General features: G+C 36.1%; 1 protein-coding gene across 4 annotated transcripts in view; it reads left to right on the top strand.

Moving 5' to 3' along the window:
- Nucleotides 1-25,823, top strand: part of NVL (nuclear VCP like) — a 136,037-nt gene that overhangs the window by 19,588 nt on the left and 90,626 nt on the right. For all 4 annotated transcript variants that reach the window (XR_013758188.1, XR_013758189.1, XM_079106652.1 and 1 more), the window contains 8 exons: nt 6,562-6,619; nt 7,380-7,649; nt 10,602-10,734; nt 11,028-11,104; nt 11,654-11,788; nt 19,651-19,752; nt 23,129-23,246; nt 25,018-25,162. Coding sequence is in view for 2 of the 4 variants with exons in the window: in XM_079106652.1 (XP_078962778.1) it covers nt 6,562-6,619; nt 7,380-7,649; nt 10,602-10,734; nt 11,028-11,104; nt 11,654-11,788; nt 19,651-19,752; nt 23,129-23,246; nt 25,018-25,162 (1,038 nt within the window). In the remaining 2 variants the exon portion in view is untranslated. The remainder of the gene's footprint in view (nt 1-6,561; nt 6,620-7,379; nt 7,650-10,601; nt 10,735-11,027; nt 11,105-11,653; nt 11,789-19,650; nt 19,753-23,128; nt 23,247-25,017; nt 25,163-25,823) is intronic.

Raw genomic sequence — 25,823 nt, forward strand, 5'->3', positions numbered from 1 at the left:
TGTTCATGTATCTTCCCCTCTAGCAGTGCAGATCTGGGGTATTGCAGTTTCCCCCATGTAGGCTTATAGTGACCCTATAGGTTTCCCAAACCTTTTCTTTAAGGTGGAGATCAATATTAGCAGTGCCCAGTTCAGACAGTATGCAACCCTAGACCATCTAGCCCCTATGAGAACGTTAACAATATTGTCATAATAAACAGATTGAGTTCAATTATTATCTTTAGTGTAACAAATAGATATGCAGTAAGTCTGCAGTTTCTAATGGAGGACAAAGAGAATGCAGAGGGGTGTAGGATGTAGCTGTTGATGGGATAAGAAAAGAATATATAGAAGTTCTAGGTAATAGAAATAGTGAGAGTGTAATCAAAAGAAGTTGGTTGTTAGTATGCGAAAAAGGAGGTGGGGTTTGGTCGGTCTGGTTTCTGGAGGCAGGGTGCAATCAGTCAGTCTGGGGCTCCTGGTGGTGGGGAGCAGTTTGTTGATGTGAGGGCCCCGGAGGCAGGGAGTGATATGTCGGGCTGACGGATTCTGGAGATGGGACTCGGTCAGTCTGGCCAGGGTTCCTACGGGGCCTGGCTATTGTCTCAAAATGGTGGCAGGCATGTGTAACCAAACCTGCAGGTACCGTGACAGTGAACTTCCCAGGCAACAGCGGGCAGCTGGTGTTCCACTTGCAGTCTGTGGTCAGTTTGCTGACTGCTGTGGGATGATGGGTAGTTGATCCTCTGGCGGTGGGTGATGGATAGGTGAAAGGCAGGCAATGGACAGGCAAGAGGCAGACAAATGGCAAATGATAGGCGCCTGACACTAAGCAATCTGCACTCAAAAAGGTGTCGATGTGCTGGCAGACTGCAGGTGATCGCAGTAGACAAATGGAGTAAATAGCAGGGGATCGATAAGCTGCAAAAACTGCCTCACCAAGAAACAGATATCCTCGGATTGAAACCTGAGTTACAGAGTGACAAGGAACACAGCCTCCCTCTATCCGCCATCTTGGATTTCCGTGTTTGATTTCTTTTGGTAAATACATAGAAATGGAATAGTTGGATTTTATGTTAGTTGTATATTTAACTTCATAAGAAATTTCCAGACTGTTTTCCAGAGTGTTTATTCTATTTTTCTTTACATTAGCAGTTTATGAGAATTCTATTTGTTCCAAGTATTACCAGTATTTGGTATGATTGGTCTTTAATTTTAGACAGTCTTTCTTCATAGTTTGATTTTTTTTTTTTTAATCATGAGTAGGAATTACATTTGTCTGATGCTTTTTTTGTATCTATTAAAACCTTAGTTCACTGGATAAGCCAAAGGGGAATGAAGGTCAAGGAGGGGGAATGGGAATAGGAAAGAGTAGAGTGATTGGAGATAACTTTCCTATGTTCATATATGTATATATGACCAGTGAAATTCCATATCATGTATAACCACAAGAATGGATTCTAATTAGAGTAAGTTATACTTCATATATGTATATGTCAAAATACACTCTACTGTCTTGTATATCTAAAAAGAACAACAACAAAAAATTCTTATGGGCTGCATGGTGGCGCACACTTGTAATCCCAGCAATTTGGAAGGCCAAGGCAGGAAGAATCCCAAGTTCAAGGTTAGTCTCAGCAATTTAGTGAGTGCCTGTCTCAAAATAGAAAGGGCTGGAGCTATATAGTTCAATGGTAAAGTACACCTGGTTCAATTCTTAGTACCAAAAAAGAAAAAAAAAATTATATGATTTTTTGTCTATTTTTTTTTTTAAATAAATAGTACCAGATATCAAACCCAGGTTCTCACATATAACAGACAAATACTGTACCACTGAATTACAATCTCCAAACCTTTTTATTTTGTTTTGAGACAGGGTTTCTTTTGCTAAGTTGCGTAGGGTAGCCTCACAGTTTTAGAAAGTATTTTAAATGTTTGCATTTGTTGTAATATTGGTCTGAATTTTTTGTTTCTTTTCTTTTTTTTCCTACCCCAAGTTGGGGTCTTACTATGCTGCTCACTATTGGGCCCAAGTGATCCTCCTGCCTTAACCTCCTGAATATCTGGAACTACAGGTGTGCACCACCATGCCTGGCTATTTTTTTTTTTTTTTTTCCTTTCCTTTTTTTTTTTATATGTGGCTTTATTTTTGGACTTTGAATTCTATTCTATTTATCTGTTTATCTCTATGTTTATCCTTATGTCACTACCATAAAATCTTTTGTTTTGTTCTATTTGTGGTATCAGGGATTGAACCCAGGTTGCCACTCATGCTAAGCTTGCAGTGTATCAGTGAGCTACATTCCTAGCTCCTAAATTTTATTTCTTCTTGTTTGTTGTATCTGTCAGGTTTTAGGTTATATTGGCCTCAGTATTAATTCAAAAGTGTTCTTTTGTTCTGTTTTATGACTCCTCCTTAAAACTTTTTCTTCTTAAGTGTCAATTTTGTTGATTTTTTTTTTTTTTTTTTTTTGGTGGTAGGGATTGAACTCAGGAATACTCTACCACTGAGTTATATCCCCAGCCCTTTTTATTTTTTATTGGGAGACAGGATCTCACTAAATTACTGAGGCTGACCTAACACTTGTAATCCTCTCACCTTGGCCTCCCAAGTAGCTGGAATAATGGGAGGCACCACCAAGCTCTGTAGTTGTGTTTTTAAAGAAATTTGTCCATTTCATCTGAAATGTGGAATTTGTTGGTATAATTATACCAAGAGTTTATTTTTATATTCTCTCTCTCTCTCTCTCTCTCTCTCTCTCTCTCTCTCTCTCTCTCTCTCTCGGTTCTGAGGATACCAACTATGACCTTGTGCATGCTAGGCAAGAAATTTACCACTCAGCACCGCCCCCCCCCCTTTTTTTTTTTTTTGTATCAGGGATTAAACCCAGGGCACTCAACCACTGAACCACATTCCAAGCCCTTTTTTGTGTTTTAAGACAGGATCTCACTGAGTTGCTTAGGACCTTGCTAAGTTGTTGGGGCTGGCTTTGAACTCCTGCCTCAGCCTCTCCACCTACTGGGATTATAGGTGTGCTCCACTGTGCCCAGCATTTTTTTTTTTTTTTTTTTTTTTAATTTAAATTTTGAGACAGGATCTGGCTAAATTGTCCAGGCTGGCCTTAAACAGGTAATACTCCTTCCTTAACCTCCTGAGTGGTTGGACTTACAGGCAAGCATGACTGGCTGTTTTCTTCACTCTTTATAGCTGAATCTTTTTTCATTTGTATTTACAATAATTATTTTAAATTTTAGATGTTAATGAACCTTTATTTTATTCATTTATTTATATGTGGTGCTGAGAATCAAACCCCACTGCCTCACACATGTAAGTGCTCTACCACTGAGCCACAACCCCAGGCCTGTATTTACCATAACTTCTTACCTAGTTTCATATTCATGGATATTTGGTTGTTTCTTATTTTACAGTATTGCATAATAAAAAATTCTTTAGTAACAGTATCTGTACAAATCTCATTGGTTTTGTTTTTTGGAACTGGGGATTGAACCCAGGGCTTCTCTTATGTGAGATAAGCACTTTGCCACTGAGCTACATCCCAGCCTCATTTCATTATTTTTTTTAAAATTTATTTTTATTTTAAACAAATGGTATACATCTTGTTTCTCTGTACATGAAGTAGAGGCATACCATTTGTGTAATCATACATTTACATAGGGTAATAGTTTTTGATTCATTCTGTTATTCTTTTCCTTCCCCCTATCCCTCCCTCCCATCATCTCATTTTTTATGTTAAATTCCTGAGATGGAATTTCTAGGTTCAAAGTTTTTTTTTTTTTTTTAACAACTCTAGTACATTTGAAGTTACTTTTACAAAATGGTTGCCTTAGTGTATACTTCTGTCAATTTTATATCAAAGAAACTTTTATTTTGCTGCACTCTTGAAATCCCAGTTATACTGTAACAGTATTGGTTGTCTGAAATGCTTGGGACCAGAAGTGTTTCGAATTTTGGGTTTTTTTCAGAATTTGTAATATATACATAGACACAATGAGAGATCCAGGGATTAGGACTCAAGTCTAAACATAAATTCATTTATGTTTCAGGTATACTGTATACACATAGCCTGAAGGTAATTCTATTCAGTATTTTTAGTTTACCAGCTTTTTGACTGTATCCTATCATATGAGATCAGGTGTGAAATTTTCTACTTTTGGTAGCATATTGGTGCTCACTCAAGAAGTTTTGCATTTTGGGGAACAGTATAGATTTTGGATTTTCCGATTAGAGATATGCAGCGTATTTACTCTTGGCTGGTTTTACAGGCAGTCATATCATTTTTGGTTTTCTTCTTTTTTTTTAAAGGGGAACTAGGGATTGAACTGAGGGGTGCTCTATCACTGAGCTCCATCTGCAGCCCTATTTGAACACAGCGCCTGCCCTTAAACTTGGGATTTTCCTGCCTCAGCCTCCCAAGTAACTAGATGTGTTTTACTGTGCCTGACATTTGTATTGTTTTTATTTGGAATCTTTTGATAACTTACTTGTGAGGTTAGAGTCTTTTTAGGTATTTTATATTTCCTTTGTGAATTGCTTGCTTATGTTTTTTTCCCCTATTTCATTTGTGAAATCATTAGGATTCTGCATAAAATAATACCTCTTCTGCCATGCAGTGGAAAACTTTTCATTTTGCCATGTCTTTTATTTTTGTTTATGTCTTGATTAGTGAAGTTGTGCATTTTTACCTATTTAAATTAATTAATATTTTCTTTTATGGTTTATGCTGATAGGCTTAGGAAGATCTCTTTCACAGGAATATATATGACAATTATATATACCTATTTTTGTTCTTCATGATATTTTAATTTTTTTTTTTTTTCCTCTTTTGGTACTAGGGATTGAACCCAGAGGTGTTTTACCACTGAGCTACATTACCAACCCTTTTTATTTTTTGAGACAGGGTCTTGCTCAATTGCTTAGGGCCTTGATAAAGTTTCTGAGGCTGGCCTCAAACTTGAAATCTTCCTGCTTCACCTTCCCAAGATGTGGGATTACAGGCATGCACCACTGTACTTGGCAATATTAACTCTTTAATCCATTTGGAATTAAATTTTGGGGGGCACATTTTTCCTTCCAAATAGTTGATAGTCTCATTTTTACATTGATTGGAAATGCCCTAAGTAGTATTAACTGGATTAAAAAAATTAATGTCTTAATTATAAAGGTATTTTTATAACATTTGTATAAACATTTTTACTTAGGAAAAGTTTTTTTATTTTGGTACTAGGTATTGAATCCAATGGTGCTTTTACCACTGGGTTACATCCCCAGTCCTTTTTATTTTTATTAGGGTCTCACTAAGTTACTGAGGGTCTTCCTGAGTTGCTGAACCTGGCCTCAAACTTGGGATCCTCCCACCTCAGCCTTCATGGTCCCTGGAATTACAATGTGGGGCCACCATGCCCAGTAGGAAAAGTCCTTTTTTATTTTTTATTTTTATTTTTTAAAAATATTTTTAATAGTTGTTGATGGACTTTTGTTTTATTTACTTATTTATATGTGGTGCTGAGGATCAAACCCAGTGCCTCACACATGCTAGGCAAGTGCTCTACCACTGAGCCACAACCCCAGCCCCGAAAAGTCCTTTTTTAATTTAAATATTTCCTAAAGAAACCATTAGGTGCTGGGGTTGTATCTCAGTGGTAGAGTGCTCGTCTAGCATGTGTGAGGCACTGAGTTAGATCCTCAGCACCACATAAAAATAAATGAATACAGTAAAGGTATTGTGTCCATCTATAACTGAAAATATTTAAAGAAAAACCATTAAATAGAAGCAGCGTATAGTAACCTGAAACTATTAGATATCAACTTTCAGGTATATTGAGCTGAGACTAAATTCTCAATTTATAGTTATTAGGAGTTAAATTTCTTTTTTGATAAATTATATGAAAAATTTCTTCACAACCTCATTCCTTCTGAACAAACACAAAGTTGTATTTGGTTGCCTGGCTTGAATTGTGAATTTGTTATTCCAAATGCTTAATTATAGCTTGCTGAAACCTGAGTTTGATACTCCTAAATGAGCCCCTTGGATCTGATGGGAATTTGTATTTCACTTTGATTTGTTGCTAGGATAAAGATAAAACTGCAATTTTTTTTTTTTTGTGGTGCTAGTGATTGAACCCAGGGCCTTATGCTTATGAGGCAAGCACTCTACCAACTGAGCTATCTCCCCAGCCCCCAAACTGCAATTTATTTAGCCTTTACTATGTACTAAGAACTTTGAGATGGATGTTACTTATTATTTTATAGATAAATCAGAGACATTAGGTACATATAGTCTACTAATTGGTTGTGCTAGATTTTTGTATCCCAGTTTCTCTGATCTTTCTTTTTTTTTTTTTTTTTTTGGGTGTTGGGGATCGAACCCAGGGCCTTGTGCTTGCAAGGCAAGCACTCTACCGACTGAGCTATCTCCCCAGCCCCCCCAGTTTCTCTGATTCTAAAACTTGAACTCTTTACCACCATAATATGTTATCATAGTATATTTAATTTGCTTTGGGTAGTAATTTTCTAGGATATTGGAGAAAGCATTTAAAATATTTTTCTTCTTTTTTTCTGAGGTACACTGAAAGCTCTTCTGAGGATTATTCACTTGCGGAAGATCACCCAGATCCACAGGTAATCTAAACATTTAATGGTCTCACCATGATTGTTTTTCTTAAACTTATGATACTTTTTAAGGAAAAAAATGAGTAAAAAAGTAGAAAAAGACTTTGGACATACTTATCAATAAATAATTGAATACTTCCTACATATTCTTTTGTTGATGAATTAACCATCCTTCCAGTGTTTGTGTTTATAGTCCATTATTAAGGGAAAAAGAATGGAAGGGAATAGCCAGAAATAAGAGCAAACAAATAGAAAGAGAATTAATAGTAAAATTGGAGAAAAGGATATATTTTCTGTCTAGGATTTACTGATGAATAGGCTTGACTAAAGAGATGTGAAAGTAATACATCAAGTTACTCATAACTTGTCTTCTGTTTTTTCCCTTGATAAATCAGTTTTTGGCTATATTAATCAAGTAATGATGACACACGGTTATATTTGGTTCATCTTTGAATCGATGGAATAGTAGTGACTCTCAGTGACTACCCATTCATTTCCATACTTGATTCTGTTATATTTTTAAAAAGCAACCATGCTTATATTATTTAATCATCAATTATGAATTGGCCCTCCATTAACTTGGAGTGGTGGTGAGAGTATATCTTTTTGAATAGTAAACGCTTATTTGTAAATCATCTTATAAATACCTATATATTCTGACTGTAAATGTCAGGTTGATGAAAGCAAAATGTAGAAACCTTATTAGTATGGATAATGTAACTTTTCTTGAATACCTGAGTAATTGATGCTAAAATCATGTTTCTGCCAGTCAGCAAATCACATGAACAGTTCGCTGCTCTCTTTATATCGGAAAGGAAATTCTGATTCTGTTTCACATACTCCAGAGGTGGAGCAAAGAGAAACTACTGCTTCAGCACCACGACTAACTAAAACAGGCTCCATTCCTTTGAAGACCCCTGCAAGAGAATCTGAGGGAGGATGGTTTATTGATACAACCCCAGATGGAAAAAGAGACAGTTTTTTCTTGGACCTATCAGATAAGAAAAGTAACCATAAGAAGCCAGTATCTGACATCCAGGTATTTTCATAGTGAACTTTTAGCCCCGTGTAGTTGGAATATGTTACAGTCTTTTCTTTGAATCATTATTAAGCAGACACTTGGGTTTTACAGGTCATAGGAACTTTGTAATACATGGAGTACCCTTCACACTATTGCTGTTATTGCCTTCCTAGCCTGAGTCTCTTTCTTGCCTTAAGTATTAAAATAGACTTCTAACTGAAATCCATTCTTTCTTGTTTCCCTTGGATTATTCTTCACGCTGAGATATCTTTTTTTTTTTTTTTTTTTTTTTAATGAGTTAAGTAAGGTCCTTACCATTCTTCTATTTACAGCCCTTTAGTTGTTTCATTCAGTCTCAAATCCAAAAACCATAAAACCCTGAATGATTTGGGTGTCCTGCTATCTCTTAATCTCATCTTCTACCATTGTCTTTCCTCACTGCCCTGCTTTGCTTTGATGATGGTGGCCTCTTGCTTTTTCTAGAACATACGAAGTGTCTCCTACTTGGGCATTAGCACTTGAACTTTCTATCTGAAACACTTGCCAGTTTTTCTTGTGGTTCACTTCATCACTTCACATCTCTTTTTTTCATGTCATCTTTGTAGAGAGGCCTTTCCTCTCGTGGGAGATAGCATATTGTTAGGTACTCTGTTTCCTAACCCTCTTTTATTTATTTAATTATTTTTAATTATCTAAAGTCATTTAGAATGTAAGTTTCTGGAGAGCAAGGACTTTGTTTTGTTTAGTACTGTGTCCCTAGCTAAAATATGTCTAACACTTGGTAACCAGTTTATTGAATTAGTAGTGCCAGTTGAACTTCCCAAGATATATTTACTAATGAGAGTTAAAAATTACTGCTTTAGTTATATATTGCACAGTAATAAATTTAGGAAGAAGGGATGATTGCTGCTGAAACAGTATTGATTTATGTTCAGTTCAGGATAACACCTTAAATCCTGTATACATAGATTTATGTGAAAATGTATAGAATAGGCAGGTGCCTTTATTTTGTTTGTTTTTGTTTTTAAGTTAATTCAGAGGCACTCTACCATTGAGATACATATCTGACCCTTTTTATTTTTTATTTTGAGGCAGGGTCATGCTAAGTTGCCCAGGTTGGCCTTGAACTTGAGATCCTACTGTCTCAACCTCCTCAGAGACTGAGATTACAGGCATGTGCCATAGCACCTGGCAGGCAGATGCCTTTTTAAAAACCTTTTAAAAAAGATTTGAAAGGAAACTTAGGAAATGTGTAGATTGTTAAATTATCACAAAATGAATATTCTTGGTACCTTTCTTAATGATTATTTTAATGCATAGCAGAATGCGAGGGGGTTTAAAACCATTCATCTCATGATTCAGTGACTGGGTATATGGGTAGTGCTAGTAGTCACATGTGGCTTTTGAGCCCTTGAGGTGTGGCTAGTGCAAATGAGGAACTGATGTTTTAATTTAAATGTGAATTTAAAGCTTATAGTTATTTCAGTTTTTGGAAAGTCTCAATATGTTTGAAACAACATGAATATGTCATTCTATGTTATCAGGGGTAAATTTTATAAAATTAAAGTACAAATCAAGTGTTTTCTATGAAAATTTAGTGTCAAAAGTTGAGGTGTACTATAAACTTAAAGTACACATTAGATTTTGTTTCTTATTATAAAACATAGAAGGCTGAGGATATAGCTCAGTTGGTAGAGTGCCTGCCTTGCATGCAGAAGGCCCTGGATTCAATCCCAGCACCACAAAAGAACAAAACAAACAAACAAAAAACTATAAAACATAGAATGTAAAGCATCTCATTAGTAATTTTTTATGTTAAGTCTGTGTTGAAATGAGAGTGTTTTGAATATACTGAGTTAAATAAAATAGATTATTAACTGGGGGTATAGCTTAGTGATAGAGCCGGTGCTTAGTATGTAAAAGGCCATGGGTTCTATCCTTAGTGCTCCCTGCCACCTCCCCGGGAAAAAAAAAGAAAAAAAAAAAAATTATTATTAAATGAATTTGACATGATTCATTTTTTCCTTTATATAATTTTGAGACACGGTTCCACCAACTTGCCAGGGCTGGCTTCAAACTTGAATTTCATCATCTTGCCTTAGCCTTGTGAGTCACTGGGGTTACCAGCACGCATTGTCTCACCTGACTCCATTTTTAGTGGCTACTAAACTATATAAAATTACATGTGTGGCTTGCTTTATATTTCTTTGGACAGTGTTGCACTAATTAGTTTCCAAACACAGCCATTGATTTGGGGAAAACTTTTCCCTTTGAATTTTTAATTAGTGTACCTTTTCCAAATGTCTTTGCTTTAATCATACATCAATGAAGAACATTATTATGACTGGGAAGACCTTGACTTTTATGTTGAATTATGCCTTATGTTTTAAACTACCAAGGCAACTTGGTAATCATGTTTTCTTGAATCATCAGATTTCAGCTAAAAATTAAAACTGTGAATTACCAACTCTAAGTAGACTCAGTGAGAGTAAAAGATGATTTTAGTGTCCTAAATGAAGTAGCTCACGATTCAGGAACGAGACATAGACAAATTAATCACTCAAATACAAAACTGACTATGTTAGCCTATAATACAGTTGCAAATACATTGTTCAGGGAGTGTGAGGAGAAGATTAAATATAATTAAAGAATATGGAAAGAAAGTTTCCAAATATTAAGATTTAAACCTATCTTTAAGGTTATGGGAAAGGAGGCCATCACTAGCAGATAGCGTCTTTAAACAGAGAGATTGAAAATCATTAACAGAGAAGTGCTATAGAATGAAGGCAGGAATGGACTTTTTTGTGGTGCTGGGAGCCCTGCTCATGCTAGGCAAGTGCTCTACCACTAAACTACACCCTAGCCCTAAATCTCATCTTACAAAAAGCAGTGTGTGTGTGTGTGTGTGTGTGTGTGTAAATTGGCATTGTAATTTAAAGTATGGCATATTTAAATTTATTTTCTTTCCAGGATTCAAAAGATTTTTCTTTTCTGGAGTGTGATAACAAAAGGAAGGGCAGGCTAAAAGGCAAAGGAAACAAAAGAAAGAAGGAAGATCTTCAGGAAGTAGATGGAGAAATAGAAGCTGTCCTGCAAAAGAAAGGTGAAGTACAAGTCTTGTGGGTAGGAGTGGTTGTGTTTGCCTTTTTTTGTGGTGTTGGGGATTGAACCCAGGGCCTTGTGCATGGGAGCCAAGCACTCTACCAACGGACCTATGCCCAGCCTGGGTGTGTTTGCTTTGAGAGAATTATCACTGTCCTGACGCCAAGCTGTTTTGCATGGGGGACTTTTTGTGTATAGAAACATTTATTGGAAAATATTTCTGTCTAATTGACCTTTAATTATGAGTTCATATTGAATCATTAATCTTTTACCTCCTCTCTTTTTGTTTACCAGCCAAAGCCAAGGGGCTAGACTTGCAGGTATCCAGTGTGAAGTTTGAAGATGTTGGAGGCAATGATACTACATTAAAAGTTAGGTCAAATTCAGAATTTTACCTCAAGTGGGTATATTGCTGATCACTTATACGAACAAAGTATGTCTCTTTGTTTATAAACATGAACTGGGAATAGAAACGGAGATTGGGAAGGTGAGAAGGGCAGACCTAATTTAATACCCTTTAGGATATTGAGAGAGAAAAGAAGAAAACCATCCTTTATCTTTTCACCTTTTAAAATTAGATAGTATGTAAGATATGTGCTTTCTACGTAATATTCTTTAACAGTAGTAATAATTAGTTTCACTGTTTTACTGTCTTCTCTTTTCTGGTTACTATGCAAATTTCTTTTTGTTATACCTTAAAGGTAGGTATTTTTATGGCTTAGGAAATAGTGGCCCAAGAGGCTATTGCTGAAGTCATCCAGTAGGTATCAGAGCCAGGATTCAAACTCAAAGACGAAGCCCAAAGCCTGTACTCTTATCTACTCAATTTTGTTGTTCTGAAGACTATGACATTTCATTCCACTTTGATTTTTTTCTGTCTTGGGCAGAGGAAGACATCTTTTGTGCTTTTTCCCTGATAGGAGGTCTGCAAGATGCTTATTCACATGCGCCACCCAGAAGTGTACCACCACCTGGGCGTTGTGCCCCCACGTGGAGTTCTCCTTCATGGACCACCAGGCTGTGGGAAGACATTGCTTGCACATGCAATTGCTGGGGTGAGGTTTCTGACACTTGTTTGCTTTTGCTGTTTTTATTGTTATTATTTTGTTTTTGTTTTTTCTTCTTTGGTCAACTGCAACCAGACCTGGTATCTCTTTGAAAGAAAATATGATCAGTGAAAAATGATCTCCCCCAGTTTTTAATTTCTCTTTTGGTGGTACTGAGTATCAAACCCAGGGGCACTCTGCCACTGAGATACATCCCAGCCCTTGTTATTTTTTTGAGACAGGGCCTCAAGAATTTATCCAGGCTGCCCTCATATTTGAGTTCCTCCTGCCTTAGCCTCCATTGCTGGGATTACTGACTTATCCCTTTTTCATTTACCTCTTTCATTCTGCTATTTGTGAGAGTTTTTAAAAAGTGAATACAGTTAGTGCTGGGGTTGTAGCTAAGTGGTAAAGTATTTGTATAAGCACATGTGAGCCACTAGGTTTGATCCTCAGCACCACATAAAAATAAATAAAGGTTTTGTGTTCATCTACAACTAAAAAAAAATAAAATACAAAGTGAATAGACCTACTTATTGCTCACCGCCCGACGTCCACCTCCTGATCACCTGCCATTAGCAGCCTGCCAGCAATTGCCTGCTGTCTACTGTTGTCTGGAAGTCCATTGTCACAGTACCCACAGGTTTGGATACATGTGGCCACTGCCATCCTGGGACACCAGCCAGGGCCTGCAGGTTTGTTGCCACCACTGTCACCATCTCAGGGAGTGGCCACCTCTGTCTGGGGACACAGGCCAGGGCCTGGAGATATATTCGGGTATCTACAGGTCTGGTTGCACCTGAGGTCTTTCTGCTCCGTGTGGTAGTGGCTGCCATCTGACTGCCTCTTTGCAGGGTCACTCTTTTGTGTGAGTGCATCCTTGGTGGTCTCTCTGCAATTGAAAGACCTTGGGACTGCAGCAAGATGGGGCTTGGGGAAGCTGAAGCCCAGGTCAGATTGCAACTGGGTTTGCATGGACCAGTCTGAGTCTGGCAAGCTTGTGGAAAGCTGGAGGCCAGGGTCATTTCCCTGGGGGGAGCAGAGGTTGAAGATACTGGAGAAAACCAGACTCTTCTCCAGCTCAGTGACTCCTGAAGTATGCAGGGCTAGAAGGGGCCAGCTACAACCCGTGGGAAGAATGGAAGAGGGGCATTTTTACTTTAAAAAAAGAATGGAAGAGGGGCATTTTTACTTTAAGATGAGGGCATCTTGCTATTGGCTCACCCACCCAACTGGTCTGGCACTCACTGGACTGGAGCTTACATCAGACTTCAGATAACCCCATCATAGGTGAAGAAGGGAAGCCAAGAAAATTTTTGAAAGCCAATGGAATCAATCATTCAATTTTCCATTGAGACTTGCCTTTTTTTTTTTTCACCTTTGTCTCATACCTTTTCCATCTTTGAATCCAAATATTTTTCATGCATCAATTTACTGTGGGAGTGGAATGTCTGAATAGTATATTATACTTTTGTTGTGTGTTCTTATATTTTTACTTTTTTTAAATCTGTATATATTTTTTCGCTCAACTGTCTCCCTGGATTCTCTTTCTCAACATCTCTCTTAATAATAGCCAACCTCTATTAATTCCTCCCTTGTTTTTTCTATAAATTTTTACCTCTATCTTCTCCCCTTCTCCTTCATAAACATCATATCTTACACTACTTCTGTTCCCTCATTGTCCATCATTTAAAATGGTAAACCCTTTTAGCAAACTTATTGTTCATACTGTAGACAATTAGTGATCACTTCATTTGTTATAATTGCAACAAACCTGTAAATACCTTAATAGGAGCCATTTGGTTTAAGGTGGTGTATTTGCATTGGGTGCTGTTAATATTGATCTCTTAAATGTAAGGTACTAGAAGCCTTCAGGGACACTGTAAGCGACAGGGTAGAATCTACATTGCCTCAGATCCATACCACTAGATGAGAAGACACACAAACAACCTGAAAAAACAAGGAACCAAAGTACCTCAAACAAACCAAAATGTTCCAACCATAGAATCCATAGATAACACAGTAGAAGAAATGTCAGAGTTTAGAAAATAGTTAGATTGATCTTTGAAATAAAGTATGGTATCAGAGAGAAAATATAGGAAGTGGAAGATCAATCAAGAGACAGAGATTTTATAAAAAGGAATCAAGCAGAAATCCTCAAAAATGCAATGGAAAGTATCACCAACAGACTAGACCACTTGGAAGACAGAAGAACCTCAGACAATGAAGATATAATATATACTCTTGAAAATAAAGTCAGCCTCACAGAGATAATGATGACAAACCATGAACAGAACTTACAAGAAAAAATGGGATTTATTGGAATAGATGAAGGCACGGAGATACAGACCAAAGGAATGCACGATCTTTTCAATGACATAATATTAGAAAATGTCCCAGATCTAAAGACTGAAATGGAAAATTAACTAAAAGAGGCTTACAGGATCCAAAATGTACAAAATTACAGCAGACCCACACCAAGGCACATTATAATGAGAATGACTGATATACAGAATAAGGATAGAATTTTAAAGGCTGAGAGAGAGAAAAAAATCAAATTACGTATAGGAGGAAACCAATTTGGATTTCAGGTGATTTCTCAACCCAGACCCTCAAACTGCCAGGAGGTCCTGGAATAACATATATCAAGCCCTGAAAGAAAATGGATGCCAACTGAGAATTTATATCCAGCAAAATGAGGCTTCAGATTTGAAGATGAAGTAGAAACCTTCCATGATAAAAGTTAAAAAGAATTCATAATTAGAAAGCCTGTACTACATAACATTCTCAGCAAAATATTCCATGAGGAGGAAATGGGGGGAAAAAAATGAAAATAGGCAAAGGGAGGAACTACACTAAAGGCAGGGTCCATCCAAGGAGAAACTAAGTCAAGTTAGAAACCAAAAATAAACCAAGAAACTGAGAATACAAATCATATCTCTATAATAACCCTGAATGTTAATGGCTTAAACTCATCAATCAAAAGACATAGACTGGCAGATTGGATTTTAAATAAAGACCCAACAATATGCTGTCTTCAAGAGACTCACCTCCTAGAAAAGGCATCCACAGGCTGAAGCAACATTTCATATTGCTTAAGGGAATTATACACCAACAAGACATAGCAATTGTAAATATTTATGCCCCAAACAACGGAGCGTCTGTGTACATCAAACAAACTCTTCTCAGTTTCAAGAATCAAATAGAGCACAATACAATAATACTGGGTGACTTTAATGCACCTACCTCTCTCACCACTGCATAGATCTTTCAAACAAAAACTAAACAGTGAGGGCCGGGGTTGTACCTCAGTGTTGGAGCACTTGCCTAGCATGTGTGAGGTACTGAATTTGAGTCTCGGCACTGCATATAAAGAAGTAAAAATAAATGTCCATCAAGAACTAAACAAACAACAACAACAAAAAACTAGAATTAAATAATATAATCTGTGATTTAGACTTAATGGGCATATATAGAATTTCATTCATCATTGAGGGAATATATTCTTCTCAGCAGCACATGGATCCTTCTTTAAAATAGACCCTATGTTATGCCATAAAGCAACTCTTAGCAAATGCAAAAAAATAGAAATACTACCCTGCATTCTATCAAATAATAGCAGAATGAAACTAGAAATCAACAATAAAATAAAAAACAAGCTACTACAACAACTGGAGACTAAATAGCAGCTATTGAGTGATGAATGGATAAAAGAAGAAATTAGGGAGGAAATAAAACAATACTTAGAGGTAAATGAGAACACTGATGCAGCATATCAAAATCTCTGGGACCTGTGAAGGCAGTGCTAAGAGGAAAGTTCATTGCATTGAACTCATACATTAAAAGAATAAAAAGTCAACAATAAATGATCTAACATTATATCTCAAAGCCATAGAAAATGAACAAATCAGCACCAAAAGCAGCAGAAGACAAAAATAATAATTAAAATCAGAGCTGAAATCAGTGAAATTGAAATAACAAACAATTGACAAAACAAAAAGTTAGTTCTTTGAAAAAATAAATTGATAAACCCTTAGCCACACTAACAGAAAATTCAAATTACTAAAATGTGTGATGAAAGCAGATATCACAACAAATACTACTGATATACAGAAGATAATTAGAGACTATTTTGAAAATTTATACTCAAATAGAAAATGTCAAAGACATTGACAAATTTCTAGAGACATATGAACTACCCAAACTGAAGCAGAAGGACATACACAATTTAAACAGATCAATTTCAAGCAATGAAATAGAAGATGCCGTCAAAAACTTACCAACCAAGTAAAACCCTGGACCAGATGGATTCTCAGCCAAATTCTACGAGACCTTCAAAGAAGAATTAGCACCAGTACTCTTCAAAGTATTCCATGAGATAGAAAAGGAGGGAACCCTTCCAAACTCATTCTGTGAGGCTAGTATCACTCTGATACCAAAACCAGACAAAGACATCAAGGAAAGAAAACTTCAAACCTGATGAACATAGATGTAAAAATTGTCAGTAAATTCTGGCAAGTCACATACAAAAACATATTAAAAAGATAGGGCACCATGATCAAGGGGGTTCATCCTTGGGATGCAAGGAGATAAATAAATGTAATGCATCACACATCAATAGACTTAAAAACAAGAATCATGATTATTTGAATAGATGCATAAAAAGCATTTGACAAAATATAGCACCTCTTCCTGTTCAAAACACTAGAAAAACTAGGGATATTAGGAACATACCTCAACATTGTAAAAGCTATCTATGCTAAGCTGAAGGCCAAAATCATTCTAAGTGGAGAAAAATTGAAAGCATTCCCTCTAAAAACTGAAATAAGGCAGGGATGCCCTCTCTCACCACTTCTATTCAACATTGTCCTTGAAACTCTAGCCAGAGCAATCAGAAAGACAAAAGAAATTAAAGGAATATGAATAGGAAAGGAAGAACTGAAACACTATTTGCTGATGACATGATTCTAGAAATTAAAGAAGACCTTAGAAGATGGAAAGATCTCCCTTGTTCTTGAATAGGCAGAGTTAATATTGTCAAAATGTCCATACTACCAAAAGTGTTCTACAGTTTCAATCTAACTCCTATTAAAATCCCAGTGATCAAGCAGTCATGAAATTTACTTGGCAAAATAAGAGACCCAGAATAGCCAAGGCAGTCCTTAGCAAGAAGAGTGAAGCAGGAGACATCACAATACCAGACTTTAAACTATACTACAGAACAATAGTAACAAAAATGGCATTGTATTGGCACCATAATAGACATGGAGACCAATGGTACAAAATTGAAGATGCAGAGACAAACTCACATAAATATGGTTATCTCATACTAGACAAAGGTGCTAAAAACATACATTGGAGAAAAGATAGCCTATTCAACAAATGGTGCTGGGAAAACTGGAAATCCAAGTGTAACAAAATGAAATTAAACCTCTATCTCTCACTATGCACAAAAATCAACTCAAAGCGAATCAAAGATTTAGGCACTAGAACAGAGACCCTGTGCCTAATAAAAGAAAAAGTAGGCCTAAATCTTTGTCATGTTGACTTAGGACCTGACTTCCTTAACAGGACTTCTAGAGTGTAAGAAGTAAAATTAAGAATTAACAGTATGGAGGAAGGAAGTACTGTATAGAGGGTAAAGAGGGGTGGGAGGGGTGGGGGGAAGGGAAAAAATAACAGAATGAATCAAACAACATTACTGTATGTAAATTTATGATTACACAAATGGTATGCCTTTACGCCATGTACAAACAGAGAAACAACATGTATCCCATTTGTTTACAATTAAAAAAAAAAAAGAATTAACAAATGGAGTGGATTCAAACTAAAAAGCTTCTCAGCAAAGGAAATAGTAACGTGAAGAGAGAGCCTATAGATTGGGAGAAAATGTTTACCACACACTTGTCTCCAGGATATATAAAGAACTCAAGGGGCTGGGGTTGCGGCTCAGTGGTAGAACATGCCTAGTGTGTGAGGCACTGGGTTCAATTCTTAGCACCACATATAAATAAATGAATAAAATAAAGGTCTGTCAACATCTAAAAAAAATTTTTAAACTCAGAATACCAAAAAACAAATATCCAATCAATAAATGGGCTAAGGAACTGAAAAGACACTTTAGAGAAGAAATACAGCCAATCATCAAATATATGAAAAAATGTTCAGCATCTCTAGCAGTTAGAGAAGTACAAATCAAAAGTACGCTAAGATTTCATCTCCAATCAGAATGGGAATTATCAAGAAATCAAGCAAAAATAAATGTTTGTGAGAATGTGGGGGGGAAAAGGTACACTCATACATTGCTGGTGGGACTGCAGATTGGTGCAGCCACTCTGGAAAGTAGTATGGAGATTGCTCAGAAAACTTGGAAAGGACCCCCACCATTTGAGCCAGCAATCCCACTCCTTGATTTATACCCTGAGGACTTAAAATCAGCATACTACAGTAATGCAGCCACATCAATGTTTATAGCAGCTCACTTCACAACAGCTAAACTATGGAACCAACCTAAATGCCTGTCAACAGCTGACTGAATAAAGAAAATGTGGTACATGAGTCTTATCAATGAATTTTTAAAATCTTACGAAAATTGAATACAATTATTGTATATACGATAAAGGTTAGGTAGGAAGCAAAACAGTATAGCTATAATGAACCTTTTTTAAATCATGCAGTTTAGGTTTTAGTTATTTCTTTCACTTTAAGCTGATAATTATTAAGAGCAGCAACATGAAAACTAAAGATAATACTTTTTTTGGTGGTGGTGCTAGGGTTTGAACCTAGGGCCTTGTGCATGCTAAGCAAGCACTCTGCCAACTGAGCTATCACTAGCTCCCCATACTGATTTTTATAGAGCTAAATTTATTAACAATTTCTTTTGAGTCATGTTCTTATATGATTTATAATGTTGAAATATGCTTTCTAAATGGTAATGAAAAACACTTGCTTTGCCAGATAAAGTTAGCATTCTTATTTTAGCCCTTTCAGGTTTTTCAGAAACTATATTGTTTAGTAAAATGCGAAATATCCAAGTAACTTCAATTAGTGGATTAGCATAGTAACCATTAACAAATTTATGCTTTGTCAAACAAAATCGTTTTTAAAGGGGAACTTGATTGGCTCATTTTTGTTGAATAATTCTTTTGTGTAACCCTTGCACTACAGACTTTGGTATGTAGTAGTAAGTACCACAAATCTAGTTTTAATGTGAGAGAGATATTAAAGTCATTCAGATGAATAAATGCTGTATACAGTAACAGTTATAAAATGTGGAAGACAGAAGTGCAGAATACAGTGTAGACTCTTGGAATACCCACGTTATAGTTGGGGTCAAAGAATGTATTGTTGAGGAAGTGAAATTTTCATAGACCGAAGAATGAGTAGGAGTTAGCCAGACTTGTTGCCAGTCATATTGATGGAACAAAAATAGTTTCTCTTCCTTTTCTTAAAAAGTCTGCCTCTTCTGAGGCAGTAAATGACTCTCTGGGTTAGCAAGGAGAGGAATGCTGAGTGTATGGAAAACAACTGTGTTACAACTCTTGCTATTTCCTGTCCAGTAGATAAATGACAAATACAGTTGTTTTGGTTCAACCCTGTCAGAGGAACCATTTCTTGAAATTCCAGAGAGAAAAGAATTTTGAAGTGTCATCTATAAAGTAAAAAGAAGTAGAAAGTATCTGCTTAAATGTGCTTACATAAATCCGTAGATTTTTCAAGAGTGTTTTTTATAGGGCCCACACACAAAGTTGAAATTCTTCAGGAAAATAGTCATTTTGGAAATGTGATTTTGGTGGAGTAGAGAGGATGAGGGAAAAGTCAGGAGGTTAATATTTGAATATTTGGTTATTCTGTTATGTGTTTGTGCACAGGAACTTGACCTGCCAATTTTGAAAGTAGCTGCTCCAGAGATTGTGTCAGGAGTTTCTGGGGAGTCCGAGCAGAAACTCAGAGATTTATTTGAACAAGCTGTGGTGAGTCAGTTAATTGCTTACATCGTTGTCAGATTTTATAAACTTGTATTTAAAGATCCTGCCTGTTGCTGATGCTGGTACTTGTTATCCCATTCACTGGCTGTTATTTCGTAAGCATAGTAATTTGTTTTGCATGTTGGCTAAATATTTAAAATGGATTTAATGATACAGATTATTGGATAAAAAATCTATTTCATCTGAAATGAAATAAAGATAGTTGATAGGAAATGTTGGACTTTCATACCCAGTAGTCATATATTGAAAATATATCATTCTTATGATATTTTCATTCACTTACTTTCCCCAACTTTAGTTACACCAAAGAACTACTAAACAATATGAAAATGTTATATATAGGATTATCATATTATAAAAGTAACCATAAACATGGCAGGATAAACTCTTCCCTATTTGTAATATGAAAGCTGTGAAAAGAAAAATTCTTTTACCAGAGAGAAATTTCAGATTGGATTTTATCCTAAGTGTAATTTGTGTTATTAAAATTTGGATGATGATATTTACATCCTATTAAAGCTTTATTTTCAGTACAGGATAGTGGCTACATGTCTGTACTTTCAGTAAGAAAGATGACTTCAAATCCTGTGCCATTGTGTGTGATGGTGAACTAGAGATTTAACCACTGTACCCACAATTTCCTTACTAGTAAAACAGGGTATTAATAATACCTTTGATTTCATGGAGTTGTTGAGAGTATTAAATGAGAGAATTCTTTTTTTTTTTTTTTTTTTTTTTTTTTGGTACTAGAGATTGACCCCAGGAATGCTTTACCACTGAGCCACATCCCCAGCCCTTTTTATTTTGAGACAGGGTCTCCCTAAGTTGCTTAGGACTTGGCTAAGTTGCTGAGGCTGACTTTGACCCTGTGATCCTCCTGGCCCAGTCTCCTGAATCACAGGGATTACAGGCATAAGCCACTACTCTCAGCTTGAGAGTTCTTACAAAACCTTTAATATAATGCCTTGTGCACATGCAGCCCTGTAAATATTAGACATGCTATTATGTATACTTACTTGAGCAAATACAAGGCACTGTAGCTAAAACTAAAAAGTAATGAATGACAGGTTTAATTTTATGTCCTTACTTATATTCAAAGTATGTAGTAGCTGATGAACCTGGCCAATACAACTGCTAGATGCTGATATGAAATTAGAAGAGAAATTCTTTCAATAGTAATTGAGAAAAATATTTTAAGATAGCACGAATGGAGACATTTGCTTGATTTGTTGTGTAAACTCGCAATGAGAAAGATGTGGGCAGCACAAGGAAGGAGCAGAGAAAGGGTGGGAAAGGCAGTTTGCACAGCTAATTTTCAGGTGTCGCCTACTTTCCAAAACCTGCCTGATTTAGTTTTTGATTTGGCACATACAGCCAGAGAACAAGTGGTAAATTTCATGTGTGGGTGGTTGTATTAAAGTTTCTTTGTAAACCAGTACTGAACCAGTATGATATCTGACAGGAGGTATTCAGTGAATACATACCACCTTTCACTGGTTCCCTCTTCCCTAGTGAAAGGGAGTACAACAAAGTATGTGGTTTCAAGAACAGATTCCAATTACATCAGGTAGTTCTTTGCAGAAAATGATATGCCACCTTTAAAGGCCAAATTTATTTTTATTTTTAAATTTTATTTATTTTTTTCCGTGGTGCTGGGGATTGAACCCATGGCCCTATGCTTGCAAGGCAAGCACTCTATGGACTGAGCTATCTCCCCAGCCCTGGCAAATTCTTATGTGTTTATTTTCTGAGAACTTTGCTCTTTGTAACTTTACTCTTTTGTAACTGAGTAATGTATCCAGTTGTCTTGGGTGCTGTTTTACAAACATTATCATGAGGAGTACTGGGGAAGAGAGCCAGCTAGGAATTATTCTTGCATGTGGCTTTAAGAAATTTTAGCTAGATTGACAGTCTGATTCAGCATAGTCAGTGTTACTCCTAACGACTGAATAATCGAGAATGATTTAGATTGAACATCTAGATATTTTCCTTTAAATTTTTCATTGAATGCTTAAGTCTCCCTTTTTTACGGTACATATTACAAAATTTATCATTTTTACCTTTTTTTTTTTTTTTTTGTAGTGTTGGGTATTGCACCCAGGGCCTTGTGCATGCGAGGCAAGTATTCTACCAACTGAGCTATATGCCCAGCCCCATTTTAGCCATTTTTAAATGTACAGTTCAGTGGCATGAAGTACATTCACATTTTTGTGTAAATAATCACTAGCATCCACCTCCAGAACTTTTTCATCTTCTGAAACTGAAACTCTGTATCTGATAAACAATAATCCTCCCTACCTACAGCCCTGGCAACAAACATTCTAAGTTAGCTCTTAATGAATTTGACATTAGGTAACTAGGTAATTCTTACTTCCTTACTTATTCAATCTGAACCCTGCCCAGGTTTTTTTTATGTTTGTTTGGTTTTGGTTTTTTGGTGGTACTAGGGATTAAACCTGGGGGCACATTATCCCTGAGCTGCATCCCCAACCTTTTTTTTTTCCTCCTTAATTTTGAGACAGAGTCTTGCTAAATTACCTAATCTGGCCTTGAACTTGTGATTCTCCTACCTCAGCCTCCCAAATAGCTGAGATTACAGATATGTGCCACTTGGTTCCAGTGCATCTCAAATTCCTATATAGCCAATTCGAAATAAAAGCTTGGACATTTTTATTTTGGTAGAAACATATAACACTTCTAAAAAATTGGGTTTTCTGACTTAAAGCTTTTATACTTACTGTTTATGTTTCATAGCATAGCACATATGTCTGATTTATAAAAAATTTCAATAGACTTGGCAGAAAACATGGATTGATGAAGACTAAATGTGTTACCAGATCTGTAGTTATTTACTGTCCTCTTTTAAACATCTTGGTTCTCTTCAGATAGATAAAAATCAGAAGTAACACACTATGAACTGCCTTCCTTAGGAGTTATTCATGTGGTGAATAGTCCTTGAACCTTTAAGATTTAAAAAATTGTGTATAGATGCATGTCTGTAATTCTGGCAACTTGGGGGCTGAGGTGGGAGGATTGCAAGGTCTGGGCTAGTTTGGTCTAGTGAAACCCTGTCTCAAATTTAAGAAAAACACGAAAAGTACTGGAATGTAACTCAGTGGTAGAGCAACCCTGGGTTTAATCCCTAGTACTGCAAAATAAATAAATAAATAAGCCTTGGGGGTGTAGCTCAGTGGTAGAATGCCTCTGAGTTCAATCCCAAGTACAGAAAGAAAGGAAGGGAGGAAGGGAAGAAGGGAAGGAAGAAAAGGAGGGAAAGAAAGAAAAAAGATGTATGTACTTAACTATGCATCAATATAGGGAATGCATTCACAGCCATCTTTTTTGACATTTTTATTTCTAGTCAAATGCACCCTGTATTGTTTTCATCGATGAAATTGATGCTATTACCCCTAAAAGAGAAGTTGCTTCAAAAGATATGGAACGAAGAATTGTAGCCCAGCTCCTAACCTGCATGGATGGTTGGTTTGAAACAATTAATTCATTTTAAGATAATAAATTTCTTAAAATAGTGTAGGTCATACACAAAGATAAAATATTCAAACCATAAATCTCATAGTGTAAATAAAGAAATTTTTTTCACAAAAAATTATGCCATTAATTTAAAGTGTATACTGTAGTTATTCTTAATGTGTTTCTATAAGTATATGCTAACATATTTTGCTTTTTTATAATTCTGAGATTGCATTATAGACATTCTTTAACTTACTATTTGTTCCTTAACAATATATCTTGTAAATGGAACATTGCAATGGGAACCATTTTAATCTCTTTTTAACTGATGCCATGATATTCTTTAGGATAGATTTACCATGTTGTACTTAAACATTCCCACATTAATGGATATTTGTTTTCAATTTTTTGTTTTGCAGTAGGTTAGGGAGAATATCCTTAAAAGAGTATTTTTGGTGCACATGTTTATTTCTGTGTGATAAATATTAGAAATAGAATTGATAGTTGAAAATTATACATTTTCAGTTTTCATGGGAAATGGCACATTGTATTCCATAAGACTTTGCAGTTTATATTTCCACTAGCATTATATAAAAATCAGATAGAACTTTTGGAATTAGAGTCTGCCTACTTTGAAATAGCACATTTTGGGTACACAAGAAAATTTGAAGTAGTACATGTTTTGTGTTCCTTGCCATGCCGGGTTGCAAGTTGCTTATTCTTCTATTTTATATATATCTAAAATTTTTCTGCTGTGTTTTTGAGGCCTGTGTTCTGAGAAAAGCCCTCATGTCTTTCTGTTAGCTAAAAAATAAACTGCATAGCTGGGAGCAGTAGTGCCCACCTATAATCCCAGCAGCTTGGGAGGCTGAGATAGGATGATCATGAGTTGAAAGCCAGTCTCAGCAACTTATCAAGGTCCTGAGCAACTCAGTGAGACTTATCTCTAAATAAAATACAAAAAAGGATTGGGGTTATGGCTCAGTGGTTAAGCGCCCCTGGGTTCAATCCCTGGTACCAAAAAAAAAAAAAAAAAAAAAATAGAGAATATACTGCATAAACGCACAATTTAATTAGTATATTACTATCTTCTTATTTCTTGTGAGGGAATATAACCTGACTCCTTGCTATTTAATCCTGGTTCAGTTGAGAGAAAGAAACTTAGGAAAGATAAGTTTTAAGCCCTACATTCTGTCCATCCTTGAAAATCCATTTCTAGATTAAGCCAGAGCAGCTTAAATTAGTCCCCCATTATTGTTATTATTATTCCAAGACATGTTACTGTCTTCCCTAGTCTCCTTGTGGTTGGATTGATGACCCTGCCTAAACATCCCATGCAATTTCCAGCTCTATGCTTTCACTCATGCTTTTTCTTCTATGTAGAATTTAATTAGCATCTCTCTCTGCTTTTTAACATCATATTCACCTTCAGTATTTACCTCTTCCATACACCCTCCCTTATTCCTCAGTTGGAATTCACAACATCTTCTGTTTTACTGTGGCATTTCATTTTCATTACCAATAATTATATTTCATAAAACTTGACTTACAGCCTATGTTCCTAATTATACACTTAATATTTCTGAATACATTGTGAATTGCTGAGAACAAAGTTTGTATTTTATCTTCTTTATACTTCTTATATATCAGACATTTAATGTTTGTTTTATTCAAAGCGGTAATACTTTGTGTCTACTCATTAAATGATTTCTGTAAGCATTATTGTTTTCAGTGTTTAGGTATCTTATTCACCACTTTTCTGTGTCTGGTTCTTACTAGATTTGAATAACATGGCTGCTACGGCTCAGGTCCTGGTCATTGGAGCTACTAATCGACCAGACGCATTAGATCCTGCTTTGAGACGTGCAGGAAGATTTGACCGAGAAATATGCCTAGGTATCCCCGATGAAGTATCCAGGGAAAGGTATATTGTAAGAGAATGATGTTTGTATGCTACTATATCATCTAAATATTAAATTTTTTGAAAGTAAGGGATAAGAAATACTATGTAGCCTTCTTTCTCAGTGAAATTGACTTGTTAAGAAAAAAATCCCACATCAAATTAATGCTTAAGAATACAACTTACTGGGTCTGGGGTTGTGGCTCAGTGGTAGAGCACTAGCCTAACACATGTGAGGCACTGGGTTCCATCTTCAGCACCACATTAAAAAAATAAATAAATAAAGGAATTATGTCCATCTACAAATGAAAAAACAATCTAAAAAAATAATACAACTTACTAATCAGTAGAATAGGTTTTTTTAGTAATAATAATAAACTTACGTATTCATACTTATTTGTCTGGTCTTGTTAACAATGGTTTGTGTCTTTTGCTGACCAGCTTTGTCTCGTCCAGTGAGTATAATGAAGACTTGGGTCTCAAATGAAGTTTTAAGGTCTTTATTTTTATGGGAAAGCTTCTGAGCCGAGTGCCTGGTTCTTCCTCCTCCTCCACCGCCGCCGTCTTCTTTTTCTTCTCTTGTCGCGCAGCTTTCTCTCTCCTTCTTCTCTTGTCGTGCAGTTTTCTCTCTCCTTCTTTTCTCTCGTGCAGCTGTCACTTCTCTCTTCTTCCTCTCTCGTCGCAC

Source organism: Sciurus vulgaris (assembly GCF_902686455.1).
Source record: "Sciurus vulgaris genome assembly, chromosome: 12".
NCBI classification, from domain to species: Eukaryota; Metazoa; Chordata; class Mammalia; order Rodentia; family Sciuridae; genus Sciurus; species Sciurus vulgaris.